The 20407-nt window shown below is 39.5% G+C and overlaps 1 protein-coding gene across 1 annotated transcript in view; it reads right to left on the bottom strand.

Annotated features, from left to right (window-relative positions):
• Positions 1-2677: 2677 nt before the first annotated feature.
• The window catches only part of LRFN2 (leucine rich repeat and fibronectin type III domain containing 2), a 40272-nt gene continuing 22542 nt past the window's right edge, over positions 2678-20407 (bottom strand). The window contains exon 2 of the mRNA XM_009700296.1: positions 2678-3596. Within this exon, the coding sequence (XP_009698598.1) occupies positions 2678-3596 (919 nt within the window). The remainder of the gene's footprint in view (positions 3597-20407) is intronic.

Raw genomic sequence — 20407 nt, 5'->3', positions numbered from 1 at the left:
TGGCTTACTTCCTCTAATCTTGTATGAGAAAGTGAAAGAGATGTTTTTCTTTTTAATAAAGAAAAAAGTATAGGGTAGTGCTTTTGAAAATTCACAGCTGCATATGCTGCTAATATTGATGATGAACTCAACGGCTAAATTAAAAACAAGCCAGATGTCATGTTCAAAGCAAAGCAGCAACATATTAAAAAAGTCCAACTGCACCACAGTGCAACAAGGAAAAGAAAATAGTTACATGAATGTCTTTAAGAATCTTCAGTACAACATAAATGTAGATGTCATTAATGGTTAATACGAAGGTGCCATCTGGACAGATGGATGATGTAGTTTCTGGCACTAGAGGTGTCATTCCTCTTGGAAAGCATGAGAAAACCAGAGACTTTGAAAGAAGTTGCAAACAAAGTTTGACTAGATATCTTTTAAATACATTAATGTTGGTGGTAAGCAGTGATCTGAGCAAAAACCTACAAAGTCAGGTCCTAAACCTAAAAAGGCTGCTTCTTATTTCTGCAGATATTGGATCAGGGTTTAAAATACATCAGTTATATAGATCTGTACAAACGTAACCACAGAAAAAGAGGTGAAATGCCTTTTTACAAGATCTTTTCTCATCCATTCCAAAAAGGTATGTATTTCTTGATTTCTACTTTATACCTAAAATCCTGAAGTCAAAGACTGTTTGAGTGAAAGAGAAAGTAAACATCTAAATTTTCAATATATTTAAAATGAACTACTGCTCCTTACTTAGGTTCCAAAGCAGACCACAGATCAACAAATAAATGAAAAGCAAGTAGTTTTCCCCAAGAATGTTTTTTACTGTACATTTTGTAGCAAAAAAAAAAAAATAAATAAAAAGAAAAGAAAGGAAAAAAAATATTCTGATCACAGAGATGTCATTTTCTAAAACTCCAAATAGGAAACATGACGAATACAAGATCAAGTACACAGCCATGTCACAATATATCTCTGCACCTTTAAAAAAAATATACATAGAGTTTTTTCATGTGTTATTTTCTCTGTGCCTTGCACCCTTTATCCACATGTCTTTTACAAAATCATAGTTAACAGTGTGCAATTTCAGAGTGGTTCCCAGCAGCTGATCATTGGGAACCAAGAAATTAATAAACAAATGAAAGGACAGTTGCAGTAGCCACCAGAATGCTGGAAATCACAGTAAAGTCGTTAAGGACAATGAACTCAGCTGCATGGGCCATGTGCATTTTCACAACCACACCAATGCTCCCCAAAAACAAATTTGAAGAACCAATTTACAAGCCCTAAAGAGCTCCAGTTCCTAGTTAGCAAGTACCTTAACCTTAGTGAGGGTGAAAGACAGGGGCCAGGAGTACACTGGGGACTGGGGAAGGGCTGTCTGTAATGCAGGGGACACATGGAAGCCCCCAGGCTCTGGGACAACCAAATTTAACTCGGTTTCTGTGGCTAATTGGGAACACACCCAGTCCCCTGAAATACACAAAACCTTACATTTTCTGTGATGCCACCGATACAGTCAAGCCATGTCATGATGACTGTACAGACAAAGAGCTTTTGTTACAATAGGATGAAAGTCTGTGCTTTCTTTGTCAGTTGAACGGAGTGACAGCGTGACCTTTGCCAGAAGCCATTGGTATTCATAATGTGGAGAGTTCATGGGAGTTACTTTTGTTTTCCTTTTCTTTGTCCTTTAATAGGAAACCATGATTAGTATTTTTCCCATCTTTGATAGCAACACTCCTACAGATACCAATAGCTGCTGCAATCTGCCTTGAGCATCGACAAGCAGAGACTATGAAGAAGATGGAAGAAAGAGGATTTTTTTTTTTAAATTTATTAGCCCCTAGATTTAATTTTTCCTAGGACATAAAGGGGTGGTATTGGAGGTGGGTTATACAGTACATCAGCAATTTGACCTTTGTATATATCCTCCTTTTCATATGGGGGATTTGATAAGACTGAAAACAAAAACAAGAAAATGCATGGAAACATACTTTCTGCTGCAGGGAAAAAACAACTCAAAAGCAGTAACAAGGCAAAACAGAACAGAAATCATTAAATCCCAACCGAAAACCCACTCAACAACAAGTATTGTTTTCCCAGATATCACAGTTAACACCATGAGATTATGCTGAGCAATTTGCTCTGATCTGTCCCTGTGGATGCCCTGCCTGCACTTTTGAGGAAGTCACTTGCAATGACAACCAGATATATCCTAGCACCAGTCTTATATCCACAGAAGTGGATTTCTGTGGTTAAAAGAAGAGAAAGAGGTGCCCTTTAAAAAAAAAAAGAAAAGAAAAGAAACCCTGTAAAATTAAATTTGTGCAGTTAAACCCCTTTCCATCCTCCTTGTTTAATCTTGTGTGATGTTTCACCAAGAATCTGAGTAACTTTTGGAAAGCAATGCTAAATACAACTAGCAAATTCCTTGAAACATTCACGCATGGTTTAGTTGGGGCCAGACAAGAATGGTGCCATACAAGAATGGTGCCACACGTGCCTATTCACATTTCATGACCTTCTTTCTCTTTTAGTATTCCTGTTACTTATTTGTTTACCTTTCTTTTTGGCCAGCACAACTGGAAACGTTTCCTCCCCTCTCTTTACAAATGCATGGCCCTGCAGCAAACCACGTTTTATAACACATGAGGGGAGAAGAGGAGGGGGGAGACACTGATATTTACACTGTGCTTTCCATTACCCACTCTGAGCTCCCAAAAGTTCCTTTCGCCCCTGTTAGGTCATTGTCATCATACTGCAAAAGCATGCCATTCACCGAGAGGCTCCTCTTTGTCCAAATGTTTGTTATCTTTTTTGGGTAGGTGCAACACTGAGATGTGGCGAAGTCCCCCATGTCAAAAGAATGGCTACGTTTAGTTTTGCCCTCCAGAGGCAACATGAGGAGGCTGCGAAATTTGGACTCCGGCTGGCCCAGCAGTGGCTCTTTGTCCGAGTGGCGGGCCACCGTGGAAGTTCTGGAGTCTGTCATCTCCTCCTTTTTCTGACATTTCAGTTCCAGGGACGCAAAAGCTCCCATTAGCCGGTCAATATTGTGTTTTGACCTGGAAGGAGGCCTCCACTTACTGGACAATGTGCCCTGTTCACTTTGGAGGCTACAGTCGTCACAGTCGCGGCTATTTGCAGAGCTGGAAGAAGAGGAGATGCTACTCCGTGCAGACTGACAGTTAAATTCCATAAGTTCGTTTCTTACCACCACTTTGGGATTGACCTGGGGCAAGACTCCGTTCTGAACTGGTTGTGCTCCATTTGTCTGTGAGTAGACATTGCTGACATTAGACATCTTCCCCTGGGAATTGTTGCAGACCTTATAGCGGACCATGAGTATTACAATGAATACCAACAGAGTTGCCACAATGATGCCTCCAATGATCAGAATCATGGTCCCACCCAGGAACTGACTGTGCATCGACTGGCACTGAGGGTAGTCTTCTTTGGTGAAGAACTGGGCGCATCCCACAATATTGGTGGCAGTAAGGGTCGTGGCCGTGTCATCCCACATTGCCAGGACACAGAGGTCATAGCCTGTTCCAGAAACAAGGTTGTTTACAACAAAGGCTTTGTTTGTAGCTGGAATCATCCTTTAAAACAGAGAAACAAAAGAAGAGGAAAAGAAATCGGTTACTCTTGACACTAAGGGAAAAGAAAGGAGAACAGACATAAGAACAGTGTGGTGTTTACTGTCCTGAGTACTGGCAGAGAGGAGTCAGATCCATAAAATTCAAACAAGCGTTCAAACTTCTCGACTCCTATGTGTCCAACATCCCAGCATTCAGTAACGCACAAGTTTTGAGGACCATCTCCCAAATGTGCAATAAGGGGAATAAGAAAAAGCAGACCAAACTAGTTTGGTTTTTTTTTCTCCTCACTTGCATATGTCCTAATCCTAAACGTATTCAAACTTGAAGGAATAACTCGGAATAAAAATATGTGCCTACAAAAAGCAGTTCTTTCTGAGTATGCAAATGACCCTTGCACTTGCTCAGTCTGAACCTGGCAGTTGCTACATCACAGGTGCCTGAACATTTACTGTCTAACATCAGCAGGTTGCTTACCTTGTGAAGACAAGGAGCTACTTTTAGTTTTCTCATTCCCTGAGAATGCAAGGCAGGCAGCCAGTTCTTTCCTTCTCCACTCTCTCACTTACTTTCCCTATCCTCCTACTCTCCGCTGTGTAAAATATCTCCTAGAAATGCAACTATCATCTTCTTTGCCAGAAATTTCTTCCTACAGTCACCTTCCTCTGTGTGAGTGAAAAAGAAATACTGGCATTGGCAGTATGGGCTGTGGAAGTGTGAGGAGAGGTAGGAAGATGCAGGGATGGAAACAAGAAGGTTTCTTTAAAACAAAAAATTCTACTAAAATACAAATCCATTTTCAAAAACCAAATAGCTAGGCCCAAGCTGTGCTCTAAGTTTGGTCATTTATGGTTATTACTCTTTGCTGCCACAAAACTCAAGCAGCCACTTGAATTCATGCAATATTAGAACATCACTAGCATTCAGAATTAGCAGATGGGAATGAATGTGGTCTACTTCAACTTCAAACTGGTGAAAATTGCAGCACATTAGTGGAATACAATGGAGAATCACAGATTTGGTACCTGGTGGGTAGCCAAGAATAAAACCAAAGAGATACCCCATGCATGATTCTTTTTACTTCCACAGGACAGGCTTGAGTGAGAGAAAAAAGCTGAAATTAAAACCAGCCCATTCTGACTTAGACCTGCAGATCTTTATCACCAGCAACAAGGGAGTCCTACAGGGACTTACACCACACAGCAAGCTGGTGTGACTGTAACTGGGACAGTAAGGCCTGGCCAGAGGAAAAAGTCATACTCCTTGTGGGACTGCCAGGCTTTCTTAGGCTCCAATCATCATCCCAGCTAGCATAAATTGCAGCTCTGCAGAAGCCCTTCTATGCAGTGGAAGGGAACAGGCCTGCACAGAGAAGCAGCAATGTCAAGGCACAGCAAAGATGAGCTTCTGAACATCTTTTCATTTATGCATTCACACCACTTACACAACCCTTCAGTCTGGCCACAGGCGAGGATGTGGCTCTTTTTTAAAAAGCAAACACACAAAAAATTCTATAAGGAAAGAAATATCGGTGAGAGACACCTGGAATATAAACATCACCTGGCAGGTTTGCTTAATGTTATATTTGAGATCCTTGGCACATTTATCATCCTAATGGAGGTGTTCTGCACAGACATAGACGAGCTATTCAGAACGAGCCGAGAGGTCATAAAGCAGCCCTCCTGGAGAACTCCAGATACAGTTGCTAAAGTGGTTTCTAATAGTCGAAATGTTTGGTCTCAAATTATTTCTAATTGTTCTCCTCTCCCTGTGGCTCTGAGAACAACAAACCACTGGCCACAGAATCTGGGGCAATTTTTACACTCGAACTGCTAAAGAAATTTCAAATGCACACATCAGGGATGATATATGGAATAACAGAATACTATTGATCTTCAAATGTATGATCTTCAAACTCTTGAACAGTTTCAGCCATTGCTTCATATCTCCTTCTGTATCACCTAGTGCTATACTCCACTTTTCGCCATCACTCCCGGCCATGTGCTTAAAAAATTCTGCAGTACGTAAGTCCTTCAGAAATTATTTCACTGTGAAACTTCATTACGAACAAGTAGCACTGTTAGCAGAAAGAATAGTCAGCCCTATAAACTAGGTCTTGGACTTGGGTCATAACTCTCGAAAAACAGAGCTACAGCACCATCTGTTAGAGTGGTTCCTTTTGCTTTGCACTGACGAAACACAGAGAGACCTCTATATTCTCTCCAAGCAAACAGCAAACAACTGAATTTACACAGTATATAGCTTTGCACATATCTTATGCATATAGAAATACAGCCTTTCAGCCTAGCACACTATGCCAATTTATATAGAGTGAACACTGATAACTTCAATCATTTACAACTTGTTTTCTTCAAATACAATTACACACAAGCTTCCAAGGAAATGTAACTGCCTGGAATATTTCAAGGACTGGCAGGTAGTGATAGTGGCACAAAATGTAAAGCCAGTCCATTTTTAAGTGTACAGCAGTGAAGCCATAAGCAGTCCTAAAGCTTGGCCAGGTTAACTGTATTGAAACTTGCCATAAAATTTAATCTTAGCCTTAAAAAGAAACTGAATCATTTCTAAACTCAATTGGTCCTGGAAGCTACAGCTGTGATAATATTGGGACTAATAATAGCTTTATAAAAGATTGCAGTTGCAATCCCAATTACGGAAAAAGCAATCAACTCTGCATATACATCTAAAATGAAGAATTTTGGATGTTTCCATAAATAAACTTCAAAAGTTCTTGTAAAATATTCAAATTAATGTTATTGTTAAAGAACAGCTGAGCATAGAAATAAGCACTAAGTTTAAGAGCACTAGGAGTTAAGTAATTAATCTCAGACTCAGTTTTCTAGCTTCCAGGGAAGATGATCTTGTTTTCATGAAGTTGCCAAATTGTATGAGTGTCTTGGCATTCCTCCATGCTTTAGTCCACCCTCCCCAAACATACTGCCAGTCAGCTATGATAGATGATATCTCTTAACATTCCCCACACCTAAAATCAATGCAGACACATTTTCAGTCTGGGAAACTGATGATTCTTTGATTGTCCCCAATACGGGTAGCTGCAAGATGCCACTTCAATCTTTGCTTTGCTGCCTAACAGGGGGAGTCTTTCATGGCTGCTCTGTATGTCTAGCAACATTAATCATAGACCACCATGACTCGCCATTGGGACTCAATAGCTAGGAGATGCCACAAAACTAAAAGTGGTCTAGGCAGAGATCCTGTAAGGCTTTGCTCATAGAATCATTATGGTTGGAAGAGACCTCAAAGAATATTAAGTCCAACTGTATACCCAATGCCACCATGTCCACTAAACCCACTAAACCATGTCTCAGTTCAGTCAACTCATCAGCTAAACACGAAAGGTGGTTTCAGGTAGCAAGAATATATAGCCTGGTTCCTTGGAGATCAAAAACAGCTTTTGAAAGTTGTTAGCTTTTGAAACTCAGAAGATCCTAGTCCTCACTTGTTAGCCCTGAGATAGCAAACACCCTAAATTGCAGCAGTATCTTGAGGCAAGGAACCTGATATTGTCCACCTGTTCTTCAGGGCAGTGCGAACTTGGAGAGATGCTTCTTATCACAGAAGAGGAATAGAGATCTAAATTTGATACTAACCTTTCTTTACAGTAAAAACCAGTAACAACTGACTAACTTCAAGAGGAGAACAACTAGTAAAACATTCGCTTATTTTTTACCTAATGATAAGTTATGATAGCTTTTAATGTGTACAGTTTAAGGAGCCTAGGAACAGTGAGGACTGGGAAAGCAAACAAATACTCAAATATGTTGACATTGTAAGTGTAAATGTAGTCCCAGCTAGGACAACAAGAAATTTGAAAATCTCCTTACAGAAATTTCACTGTCAAACACATAAGACATTATAATTTCTGTCTTTCTCCTCTGGTTTATTTTCCTTGGGGTAGGAGGAGCAGGCAAATCTCCTCCACATTAGTGCCAGGATTTTGTTACTTGTTTCTTAAACTAGTTTCTGAATCCTATCTGAAGGTCAAAACACTCCAAGGAAAACTATTCATATAAGAACATGGTTCTGACCTGTCTGAAAATCTTGCCTCTAAGGAATGAAATAAGCACAGAGTCTTAATTTACAAAAAAGCCCTCTTCTCTCACCCTTTGGCACAAGGAGAGGAGGAGACCTATGGCCAGGACTGGGGCATGGCATAAGCATCTGAAATAGAACAGCAATAGACACATGCTCCTACGAGTGTTATGTGTGATGAAGAGCTGTGAAGCTGAGATGAAAGTTTGCAGGGCTTTTGTAAACAATACATTCCCTTCAATCCATGGAGATGTATGTCTCATTTTGTGAAAGCACCAAAATGAGACTATGAGGTCCTTTTTAAAAACAGGAAGGATAGTGCTAGCACCTTTCTTTGAAGTCAACTTAATTTCTACCACCACCACTAAAAAGTCCTTGTCATGTCCTTGTAGACACAACATATGGAAAGCAAGCAATTTTGTAATTACTCACTTCAGTGTGTGGTGATATTAAGAAAATTAGAAAATAAATTACTTAGAAATGCAGGAGAAAAAGGTTTGCTGCAGACTTCACTTGTAATCCCAGATGCCAGTGAGCACTGAAGCTTGCAGGGATGAACTGTGCTGAGAATTTAGGAGACCTGAGGTTTATTCTCTACTTTATCAGTTACACTGATATCAGGCTCTACTTTATCAGTAACTCTCAGTTCCTGAGAAATCATTTTGCTGTACTGTAAGTCTCCTCATTTATAAAATGGGGATAATGCCAACAATCTCCTTTCAAAAGAGGCCTGTAGTGTATGGAAGGAAATTAGGAGATACTGTGATTACACTGTAACATACAAATGGGTTCTTTTCTTCTTTGTAGCACTGAGGATTAGCAGGAGTGAACTGCTGGCTAATACTGTGGTTATGCAAAACAGACAAATTAGAGAAAAGACAGATTAGGCTAATTGGCTATGCAATTCTGTTTCTTTTCTCCACGCAAGAGGGGTATGATACCATCTAGTTTTAGCCTGAAACTGCTTTAATCGCAGAACTTGCAGGGAGCTGTCAAGACAATTTCTTTGGGAAGGCACTTGCAACTCCCAAGACTCAGTTTTATACTGACCTGCTAGACTGTATTGCTTTTCTCATGGTGCTTTTTTTGTATTATCCAGAGCTATACACTATCTGTATTGCAATGTGATGTCTCCTTTAGAAGTGAATGCTAGGAGTTTAAAATGGAAAGTCATGCTAATTTATTAAATGCTTGTAGCTCAGGGAAAAAAAAAAAAAAAAACAAACAAAAACAAAACCAAAAAACAAACAAACAACCAAAACCAAAAACAAAAACAAAAAACAAACAAACAACCAAAAACAACTAATTGCTTGGGTGTGCATTTTCTGTGCCTTAGCTGCTCAACCCAAACTCTTCCTGTAAGATTCTATGACTACATGCCATGTCCCAGGGCAGATACCTCACAAGAAATGGTCCATGTCTCTGCTGGTAAATTCCCTTTTCTTCCAGAGTGACTTCAGAAAGCTGTAAATCAAAAATAGCCCTTGGAACGTTAACTCCTGAATCATGCTGGAGAAAGCATGCAAGGAACAGTACAAAGCCGTGAGCAGCATAGATGATGGGGTTCTGGTGCATGGGAATGTTTCTGGGCCCTCATTAATTTACCAGCACAGCTGTAGCTTATACACTAATTATGAAGCAACTGCTAAACAGTAGTGATAAACATTGTCACTATGCACTATAATTTGTAATGAAGAGGGAAAAGGAAAAGGAAAGGGAAAAGGGAAAGGAAAAAAGGAAATGGGAAAGGGATGCCAGGGTGAAATAGCTAGTGTTCTGTAACATCATATACCAGTTAATTAGGACACTAACCTTCCTGTATAGTAATGCCTTTGTGTGAAAAAAATCAATCTAACTATACACTGCTGTTCTTAAACTTTCTCTTACACAAAGTTGAATACACACAGGTGCAAAATATTACCCTGATTGCTCTCAGAACTAGAAATCGATCCAGAAAAGGTTAACACTGGAATCTAAACAATTTCCATTTTTCAGTGAAAATCTCAAGACAAAAATGTTCACTTATTTCATCAATAATTTTGTCCCCTATTTTAAAATCTTTGAGTTTTTTTCTTTGTTCCAGTTCCACAGGTAATTCTGAAAAAAATGATGATTCCAGCTAATCTTCCTTTAAAGTATTGTAGAAGGATCTGATAGAGCCTTATTTTTCAGGTGGAATGTCCACCTTCAGTCCCAGTGGGATTAAAGTAGGATGACAGAGAAAGGGAGAGAGAAAGTATATCAGTGGTGACATACTGGAGAAAGACTGGCTAAAGAGCACATAAAAAGAGTGGGTAATCAGAGGATGATGTTCATTGCCTGAAGAAGGACCAAATAAAGTATCCTTTAAAGCCTGGTGGATGTAGCTCAATGGCACATGGATCCTGCTTCTTACCAGACAGCTGTAGTAATGATGTGTTATTTCACTGAGGACAGGTAAGGAAACAAGAAGAAAGAGAAGGCAAGAGGATGCAAGAAGAAAAGAGGATAATGAACATTGGTGGCTCTAGCAGTGTCAGAGCAGCAGAAAATGACAGAAAGACAGACAGACTCAACATAGCCATTGGCAGGGCACTGTCAGGCACATGGCTACCATTTAAATGATGGAAGAAGTCCAGCTGGCCACTGAATGTGGACCAAGATCACAAAAACACCTCAGTATATGATTGAGTGCAATCAAACATAGGTGGAGATCTTTCAGCGAAAACAGGACTATTAGAAAGGTAGTGAAGTGAATCAAGGCAGTGGAAAGAATTCAGGTGGTGGACAGATATTGAGAAGGCTGGAGAAAAGGGCAAAAAAAGATCAGAGGAAGACTAAAACGATCTAAATTGAAGTGAAAATGTCACATATGATGTATGGCCTGGGAGCAAGAGCAAGTAATTGACAAATTTGGACTGCACACTTGTCATTCTTCTCTGCTGCCAACTTTTGTAATTTCCTTGAAAGTTTTATGGTGTATACTGGTGTCATATTTTGCTGTGCTATTATCCCAGAAAGCCCCAGTTTCTGCAGTCATGGAATGAAAGTAGAATCTAAAACACTATTAAAAATTAATTAAGCTAACAATGGACATTAAATTCTGACCCTTCAAATTTCCAAAAACCCCTTGAATATATACCTTCAGATCACCCTAAAGCCTCAGGAATCAAAAACCAAACACAAAGTACCAGATATATTGCTGTGTGAGATCTCACAGTCTTTTGGCACCTGATTCAAGATTTTTTAATCTAAGAATCTGAGAAAGACAGAGACCTACTATGACCTGCATCTGAAAAAAATGACAGTTGTATTTCTGGTGTCCGGGGAAAACAGATAGTTGTTAGTATTAGCAACAGGGTGTAATTCTTCTGTCAGTCATGTCAACATAAGGAAATGTCAGATAATACCAGGAGGTAGACAGACTTGTTCAGTAAACACTAACTCAACCCAGCATGAATAATTTCCTGCATTTTTTATTTTATTAGTTTTTGGGGTTTTTATGACACACAATCATAATTTTGCCTTCAGATGGAACATTTATTATTAAACACAAATCCCTTCCTGCTTTTCTGAATCTTTTCTCCTCATCACTCATGCATCCTGTTGCCCTTCAGAGAATCTGTCTTGTCAAATGAAATACATAGTACATATCGTTTCATTATTATTTCCTAATTTGCTTGTGCTCTTTTCTGCTCATTTGGAAAAGTGGGGTGGGAGGTGGGGAAGAGAAGACAGAGCCAAAAGCAATTGATATGTCTGTCACAAGATGGTGAGCCAGGGAGATACTGATAATGAATACATCCCCTGTGCAACAGGGGAAAGGTAAAAAAAAAAAAAAACCCAAACATTAAACTACTAGCTTAGAGAATATAAATTTCTGGTGATATCTGACAGGCTATTGAATGGTGTCCCCCAGGAATGCACTGAAGTCATTCAGCACGTCATAGAACAAAGCGTAGGCTTCTAGGGGACATTGCTGCAGAAGGCTGAGAAAGGAGAACCATGGTACAAGATATTCTGCTCCCCTCCATTAGCCATTGCTCTAAGAGGAAACATGCCTCTCTCTATTATTCCCAAACAGATTCTTGTGAACAATAGAGATCTGCAGGCAGGCAGAATGGGTGAGGCACTTCTGGATGAATGAAGACCAGCAGAACCATCCTGTAATACCCTGAATCAAGGAAGGTGCTCAGTTCAGATGTCCAGGTGCAAGCTACTGCACAGGGACAACCTCATTTTGGTTAATGTTGGTATGACGACACAAACTTAGACTTTCAAGCTCCCTGGACTATGCTATCATTCCTTTCATGTGGACATGACAGCAGCAGGCATTTAGTGCCCTGATCATTAAATTTTATATTTAAAGAGAATGCAGACATACCCTAGGAACATTTGGCAGCACAAAAGATAAATTCAGTCACACCCAAGCTATTCAGCTACACACAGAACATTTTCACATCAATATATCTGAGATACTAACTGTCTCAGAAAAAAAAATCCTCACACTAATTCAAACCCAACTAAAACATATTTAAGCTCATTAGCAGAGTAATTGAAAGCCCACACAATATTTCTGTTAGTAAATGTGAAGCTGAAGTATTTATGGAAACAATGCATAGCCACACTATTAAATCCATTCCGTATCATGTTAATGTAGAGCTAGAAAGCTATCATAATTCGCAACAATGTTTCAAAAAGCCAGACAGTAAATTTGAGATTAATCAAAAAATATCTAAGTTATTCTAATGGTACTCACAACAACACAACTACCCCATTTCTAAAGATGGGAAGAGATAAAATTTATCCATTAAAGGTTTGTTCAAGTCATGAAGCAGGGTGTGGGACCTGGAACACTCTTTTCCCATGTTTTTATAGACAAATGACCCATACAATTGGCTGAAGCGTCATGATTATTCTCTCTGACTCAAGTAATTTTGAACCCTTTTATGTAGAGTTGGACAGTTACAGCAGAAAAGGTCATCTTATCATACCAACAGAGGTTCCCAGAAGAGAAGCAGCATTAGAAGTAATGAGCACATTTAGGAGCTCAGAGGAAATTAATTTGCAAAAGGGATTCTGCTGTTTTCCTGCAGAACACAGCTGTGAGATTCACCTATACGCTGTCCTTTCTTGAGGGTTACAAGTGGGGCTTTCCACTTATTTCCAGGCAGTGAAATCTGTGCAAATTATAATGACAGGATCAAAGAAAGCTGACTGGGATCCTATCATGGTTAACAGCTGCCCATCCCCTTTTTCTGGAAGAGCTCATGTGAGTTGAGGTGAAGAGGAGGATTTTCAGTGACTTACTAGGAATTTCGTTCATGCTTACTATGCAGTGCACTTATGCTAGGTTGCAACTTGTATGTCCTGTAGAAACTCTGTGTCCTAGCACACAGGCCAATTTTACATCTGGAAGAATGTGCTGGAATGACAAAAACTCCAGGCACTGCTTGAAGTTATGTTTGCCCGTGTTTTGTAATTGACTGCTCAAAGCAAACTGCAGCATGCTGTTTCAGGCTCTTCTGTCACAAAATCTTTGTGCACTGGTGGAAGAAGTGTGATGCCAGCTAACAGCTAACAGGACTATTCTAACTATTCCAACCAAAAGAAAGTCTTATTGAGTGAATTGGAAGTCTCACTACCCATAGAAACCATGTATACACTGATATATCAGTCTGTATAAAAAAGTGTTTCAACATCAGTTTAAGACACAATTCATCCGTTGTTAAAATGTTTAATCGCATATCATGTAAGTCTTCCCCCATATTAGTGATTGAACTTGTGGATAGTCTCAGGAGATTGGGAATGGTTATCTATCAGAATTTCAAGCATCTCTCTCATAATGAAGTTGAAAAAATTAGTTTAATTCCCAGTGGAGAGGAAGGAAAAACTGCATTTGCCAATTCTTCAAAAATGAGCTAAAGAAATATCAGCTCATCAAAGATACAGCCAAAGTACACCTGCACTCAGAGAAGAACATAGCCATGATTTAGAAACATGAAAAGGTGTGTATTTCGAGAGATTTTTACCATCACAGGCAGGTTGAAAATTAAGCAGGAAAACTATATGATTGAGGACCCAACTCTCTAGCCTCTCAGCAAACATTTCAATACTTTTTACTATCTAAAATGGATACAGTAGAATTGCTTGCTTCTTGTAAATTAAGAAAACTTATTGAAAATCAATAAGGGAAACTTTGAATAATAAACTTTTAGTAAAAACCATCAAGCTTTTAGTTTCTGAGTTAGAAGAGGCAGAAAATCTCTTACAACAAAAATCTCTGTGAAACATGCACAACAATGCACAAGGTAAAGAGAACCAAGATGATTCAGGGTGAGTTTTGCAATAACATTGGGGAGGAAAATGTTTTTTTTTTCAATTGCAGAATGAGAACATGGGGTGCAAAACCCACTAATGGTCAAAAGCATTGTCTCCTGGGGGGGGCAGGGGTGGTGGGCAGGAAGCGGCATAGATATGAAATAAAGGCATTTCCTAAAGCAGAGGTTTGACATTTTGCCACTTTCTCGGTATTGCATATATAGAGCAAAGGAAAAGGAAGGCTAGAAGAACTATATAGGCTAGAAAGACATGGAGGCATTGAATTTCTGAATGCTCTACAAAAGGCCAGAACACAGTTACATCCTTTCAGTTTGTGATACCAAAATTAGACCAAAGCATTTCTCAGCAACCAAAGACACCCTGCTTCTTTCAAAGTTGAGCCTGGACTGAAACTACACTGTGTGAAGAGTGATAAATACATTACTGAAAAGGAAACTAAAATCCATCCAGTAAGAAAACAACTTTTATTGTATAATGGCCTCAGGAGGAAAAAAGGAAGTCAATGATAGATTCCAGTAGTAGTATGGTATTATCACCTAGAAATACATTTCTCTGCTAAAAGATCTCATGTAAGTGCCACAGATTTCTAGTATATGAACAAAGTATACTAAAAATTAGTCTACTAATTCCTTACATCTTACAAATGAGACCCAGAAAAAAGAAGGAAGCTGACATGAATCACCTGACAGGCTAATGGCATGACCCAAAAACTGAATGTAAGCAATCCAGAATCCCACTCTGCATCCCAATAGTGAACCCGTTGCAAAGAGGAAAGTATGAGCAGTGTTTATTGGATTTTATTTTTCCAGGTACTAGCCGTACACTTTGCAAATGCGTATTTCGCCTTCCTCATGTTACTTCTCACTTACAGAAAGTACACAGAAGGTTTGGAAGTGCTTGGAAAGAAATTAAATCCTATATTTAAGCAAGGTTACCTGTTAAATGAGTTTACAAATATAAGACTGCTCAAATTTGGTGTCTCCCTTTTATTTCAAAGAAACACAACTGATCTGTTTAGGTTTGATGGTGGAATATTAAGAAAATACTAGAATTTATTCTCACGTTTCAGCTTCTCCAATTGATTAAATTTTCACCTGGCTTCTGAGATTTACCCACTTACAGCTTAAGTTACACAGTTTTGCTGGATATGGTTTTAGGATCAAATAGACTCAAACAACAAGCAGCTGATCAGCAAGTTAATAAGCTTTCACATGAAAACCAACTACAACAAATGCTAGGTATGCCATCAGTCTGTTGAAATAGCTACATCCAGATCTGCTAGGTTTATTACTTCTTTACCATGATTAATTACTAATCATCGTACCTGAAGGTTTTTTGCGGTCATGGATATTTCATTGTCCACCAGTAGAACAAAAGCTTATACATGTTATAGGCATCAATATGAGATCATTACAGATAACAGAAAATAGCTTGTGAATAATTTCATTGAAAAATTCTATAGATACTATGGATTCATATGTGTAAGAGTGCCCTGTACGGTTGAAAGTGAAATGAAAGAATAGATTTTTCTTTATCTTTGCTTGAAAAACTTTCAAAGCAGTGAGTAATGAAGGAAGAGACTGGCAGATTGCACTGCTCTGCAGAGTTTCAAGTGTAAAGCCTGGAAAACTCTCTCTTCTTCACTCTGTAAAATCTTCTCTGAGCTTTCCTGCTGTAACTGCAGACAGCATAAGTAAGTAGGACATGCAAAAATGACCCTGAGAGCTAAAAAAGGAGAGCATAGGATAAAATGCAAATCAAATACACAATTATACTAAACCTACAATTTTTGCCCACTTGAAGAATACAGAATCATTTGTCACCTCTACTATCAGACAAGGGAATGCTGCTGTCATCCTGTCAAAATAAGCAGTAGCAGAAATTTGCCAAGTGTTCATCGATATTTAGGAGCAAAAAAGATGAGCTGAACATTGAATCGTAACATCAAGCAGCATCAAAACACCAGTGTGACCCCTCTGAAAAGACTAAGGAGTAAAAAGGCAGACTTCATCATTCCTAGAAAGTAGGGTAGAATAAACACTCAAAAAAAAATAATTAAATAGAAATATAAGATTCCAGGCTTCTTGAACATCACAGCCAGCACTGCGCTCCAGGGTATGTTAGTTCTATGACTCTGTTTTCCCATACATATATTTATCATTAATATTATCAATAAGGGCTTTCAACACAACATTTCTAATAGCCAATGCAATCCTTCAGAGGAAACTTAAGCATTTCCCTCCTTAACCACTATATGGGCTGGGAGAGTTCCTTACATCTGTAGTCAAGAAAGAACAAAATCTTTTGCCCTCAGTAAAGCATTTTCCCTGCTTTTCTCAATACATGATCACCCCAGAAGTATTAGAGTGCAGCTCAGAGTGTGTGGGCACGGGAATAAAGTAGACAAGAATTTTACTCCCTTATGAAGTCCTGCAAAGCTGTTCTCCACCAGCAGAACTGCTGATCTTGGCTTCTTTGCAGTGGTCTGGGTTGGGAGGAGCCCTAGACTTGCCTCTGCACGACAACAGCTGGGGTCCAAGTTCCCTTCTCTAAATGATGATTGAGTCCCCTTTCTAGGCTCTGCCAAGACAGCGCTGTCCACATGACGTGGAATTTGGGTAGGCACTACCATCAGTCTGTGGTAGGGCTTCAGCAAAGCACACTGTCTGTCTTTGTGCTTGAGGAGAGAATGAGGGCTAGACCTGAGCATCTTGACTGATGAGATGGTCTTTCCTACTTTCCTGCTGGGGAAGTCAGCCAGCTTTGGAGAGAAGGGATTTTTTTTTTTTTTCTTTTAAGTTTAATTTCCTTCCTTATTTTGCTGCCTCACCAGAATGACAGAGGGAGGGATAGTCACCAGCAGAAGAAATGAAGCTGCAAACCTTTTTTTTTTAACAGCAACTCTGACTAAACAGGAGTGGAGGATGTGGCCTGTACCCAGGTGTCTGTAAGAGGAATTCCCACATTTCCCCCAAAAGATTTAGCAAGAGCAGCAAAATGGGAATGATCTAACAAGAGCTGTCTTCTGTCCTTAAAGTCTGCTTGGAAGCTGCCTTTGTTTCCACAGTCCCTAGAGACATCTCAAGCAGAACATACCCCTGTTTCATTCCTTATGTCTTTCTCAGTAGATCATAAAGGTAAGAAAAACCCTGTGCTGAATCACTTCAAGGGCTTTTTATCCACTTTAAGATTCAGGGTTACTTTCAGAAGAGACATTTAGAGTATAGTCCTTTCCTGACCATGTGTACACTGCTTTGCAGATGTGTATTTGTACCATCCCCTCATGTTCTGTGCAAATCTTTTTCCTAGACCTGACTTGGGAAACATTGGCCCTACTGTGAAGGTGCCACAAATCATTATTTGGTATTTGGAAAATGCTGCATTCAGGGATGAAGAAGAGATAGCTGTGGCACTGCAGAAAACTTCTAAGAGCTGCTGCCTTTTACATAACTTGGAGAAGTTACTATCTAATGTGCCTCGTAGGCAGATTAAAATTAACTTATCTCAGCCAACAGAAACTACAGACACAGCCAAATGACTCCCCACAATGCATGTGTTTCTCTTTTCCACATTAACCTGACTGTAAGCCACAAGTCAAAGATGAGTCTGGTCCTAAATTCATGTGGCTATGCACCTAATGAATGTATAATTGACTCCCGGTGACTAAATTTCAGTGAAATATTGAAGAACGATTAATTAATTTTAACTTCTCAGCAGCATAAATGAATTTATTCTGTCATGACTAAACTCCATAACTACATTTTAGAAAATTATTTGGTTTTTAATGACCATGCTGGCAACTTTTTGCAGTGCCGTAGAAAATGTGAATGGACAGAAATGTTTTTGTAGCCATCAGTGCAATTTCTTGCTCCATAGTGTAAATACACAGTGGCCTGCCACAGGTTTCACCTAGGTCTTTTTTCCTCATGCACACTCCGGGTTTGCCTGCAGATACTGGCCTCTTTATTCTCTGAAGTGTCCCAGAACTTTCATAGACATATTTCTGAATCCACTGCCATGTGGATTTCTACTTTTTTTACCTTGCTATGGAATGAATCACTCCACCCTCCCTCCAGCACGAAGACAAATATGATTGCTGCTCCTGAACATATGGTAGAGCCTAAAAAAAGGGTTATCTTGTAGGAGTGTAACTGTATGGATCACTTATCACACAGTCCCCAACAGAGGATTTAGGAGATAGCTTCACTTTTTCTTTCTCAAACTGCTCATGTTCAGCATTTTTCTGTCTACTGCTTTCCAACATGCTTATGATTCCTCGAGAGAGGAAAGCCCACTCCCATTACAAGTGGCCTTTACTTACTGCTCAGCAAACTTGGACTCACTCCACTGCCAGGGACTAGTTGTATGAGATGCAAAAGCAAACATACAGAAGTTATCCTCCTTTCTATGTTCATCATTTCTGTGTGACATTATGACACAGTTTTTTGTCTCTGAAGAGAGCAACCTGTAAGCATGCAAAAAGACAGATTTTCAAAGTTACAAATTTCTATGCCGCTCTCTAGTTTGAGAGAGAAGATGTTAGCATAATATTTTATCCCAAAGCAATCTTCTCAGATTACAAGGTTTGTCATCCTTAAGAACCTATAAACATCTTCAGAGAGACCCATGTGATGAAAGCCAAAGGCCATTATTTCACAGGAATTCATCACAGTTTTAAGCAAATACTTTGAGGACTTCAGAATGCTTTAACCAATATCCAGAAGTATCTAACTAGAATAGTCTCTAATGGAAATCCTACCCTGAGCTGAAAGAACACCTGGCTCTATTTTTGGCTATAAGACAATCCTATACAGGTGGAGCTGGCTCCTCCGATATTTCTGTGCACTGGCTAAAATAGACTTAAGTCTTGGTAGAACAACAGCTGCTGCAGTTACCCACACAGAAGTTTACTAAGGCATGACAAAAGCAGACCTAGCTGGGAAACCTGACTGAAGCACAAACCCCTTACCTAAGCAGAAACTGCAAGTTTGAGGATGGGAGGAAGAAAATTTTACCATGGATGCAGGATGACTCAGATAAAGGTGAAATGGAAGTATATAGGGCAGTATGGCCATAAAAGATGATACAGCAAAAATTGAAATGTGTCAGCTGGTTTCATCTTGGTTTAAATCAGAGTAGAGTCACAGGGATGAGCACAGTGGTCCTAGGGAGCCTTTTGGTACTAAGACTGTTCACCCAGCCAGAAGCATACTATGCCTTATCACTTTCTTCCATGAATATCGGCAGAAGTGTTTTAAGGCTATGCTTGTGCTCACTAAACCTGACCTAACCTGCACCATGGCACTGAGTGTGTGATTATTTCTTAAGAGAAACCTGATACCGCAATCTCTCAACTGCAGCCCTGCTGGCATTGCAATACTTGAGACCTTGACACAGGCATATCAATAACACCAGCAGAAGCAGCAAAGAGGAAGACACTGACGAATGAGTCCAGTGACCATTAACCATCCCAGACAACAATACACTCAAAAAGAAAGATCTAGACCAAATCTCTTCCACAATGATTAGCAGCACAGAAGGCAGGCTGAAAAGCGGAGAGATGCGTCTGCAGTGCTCAAAATATCTTTGGACACAACTATCCAAGGGACTGGCTAGAAAAGAACATCCCTACAGTCAAGTAAGAAAGTATACATTTTCATACTTTTCCCTTTCAGTTGCAGCCTAGTGCAAAGTATCATAATAAACTTCTCAGTTTACTCACAAATACAAATGTTTCTTGCAAGCTGGGTCTTGCTGAGATAAAATCTGTTGAAGAGATTCCAGAGGAACAGGGTAGGAGAGACTTAATGGATCATAGCTTAATAGCTTACCCAGGGAATAAACAATGACAGAAAGAGACTTTGATCCTGCCATGTGCTTTCTGCCCTGTGGACATTGCTTAAGGATCTTTCCTACCAGAGTTCTAGACCAGGCGTCTCTGAAATGGTCAGTACCTGTTTCCACCAGCCTTACTTTCAGGACTGTAAGGGGACGGTTTGTACTTAGAGACAAGCACTGACTGAAAACTTGACAGTCTTCTACTGTGTCAGTTAAAAAGGCTCTTAGTTCTCAAAGAAGATGAGGCCATGTAATACCTATCTTTGATACAGCCTAAGAAGATCCATTCAGCATACGACTGCTGTGCTATGACTGCCAGTTAAAGTAATGAGTATACACACCCACAAAAGTTAAGGCAATTGAAATCTTAATGCATACAATTGTAGCATTGGTGTACACAGAGATGTTCAGTTTTATTGAACCTGCTGACTTTACCAGAAGACTTTGATTGACAGTTTGACTGCTTTTATATTCTTGCCTTTGTAGGGGGCTAGTTCCCAAATGTTAAGAGTAGTACGAGTAGTCATGATGATCTAATCTGACCTTGTGGACAGCAGAGTCCAACTTAGGCTGAGGAGTTT

The sequence above is a fragment of the Cariama cristata genome, unplaced genomic scaffold (assembly GCF_000690535.1).
Source record: "Cariama cristata isolate BGI_N322 unplaced genomic scaffold, ASM69053v1 scaffold3645, whole genome shotgun sequence".
NCBI classification, from domain to species: domain Eukaryota; kingdom Metazoa; phylum Chordata; class Aves; order Cariamiformes; family Cariamidae; genus Cariama; species Cariama cristata.
This window is presented reverse-complemented; position numbering and strand designations above follow the sequence as displayed.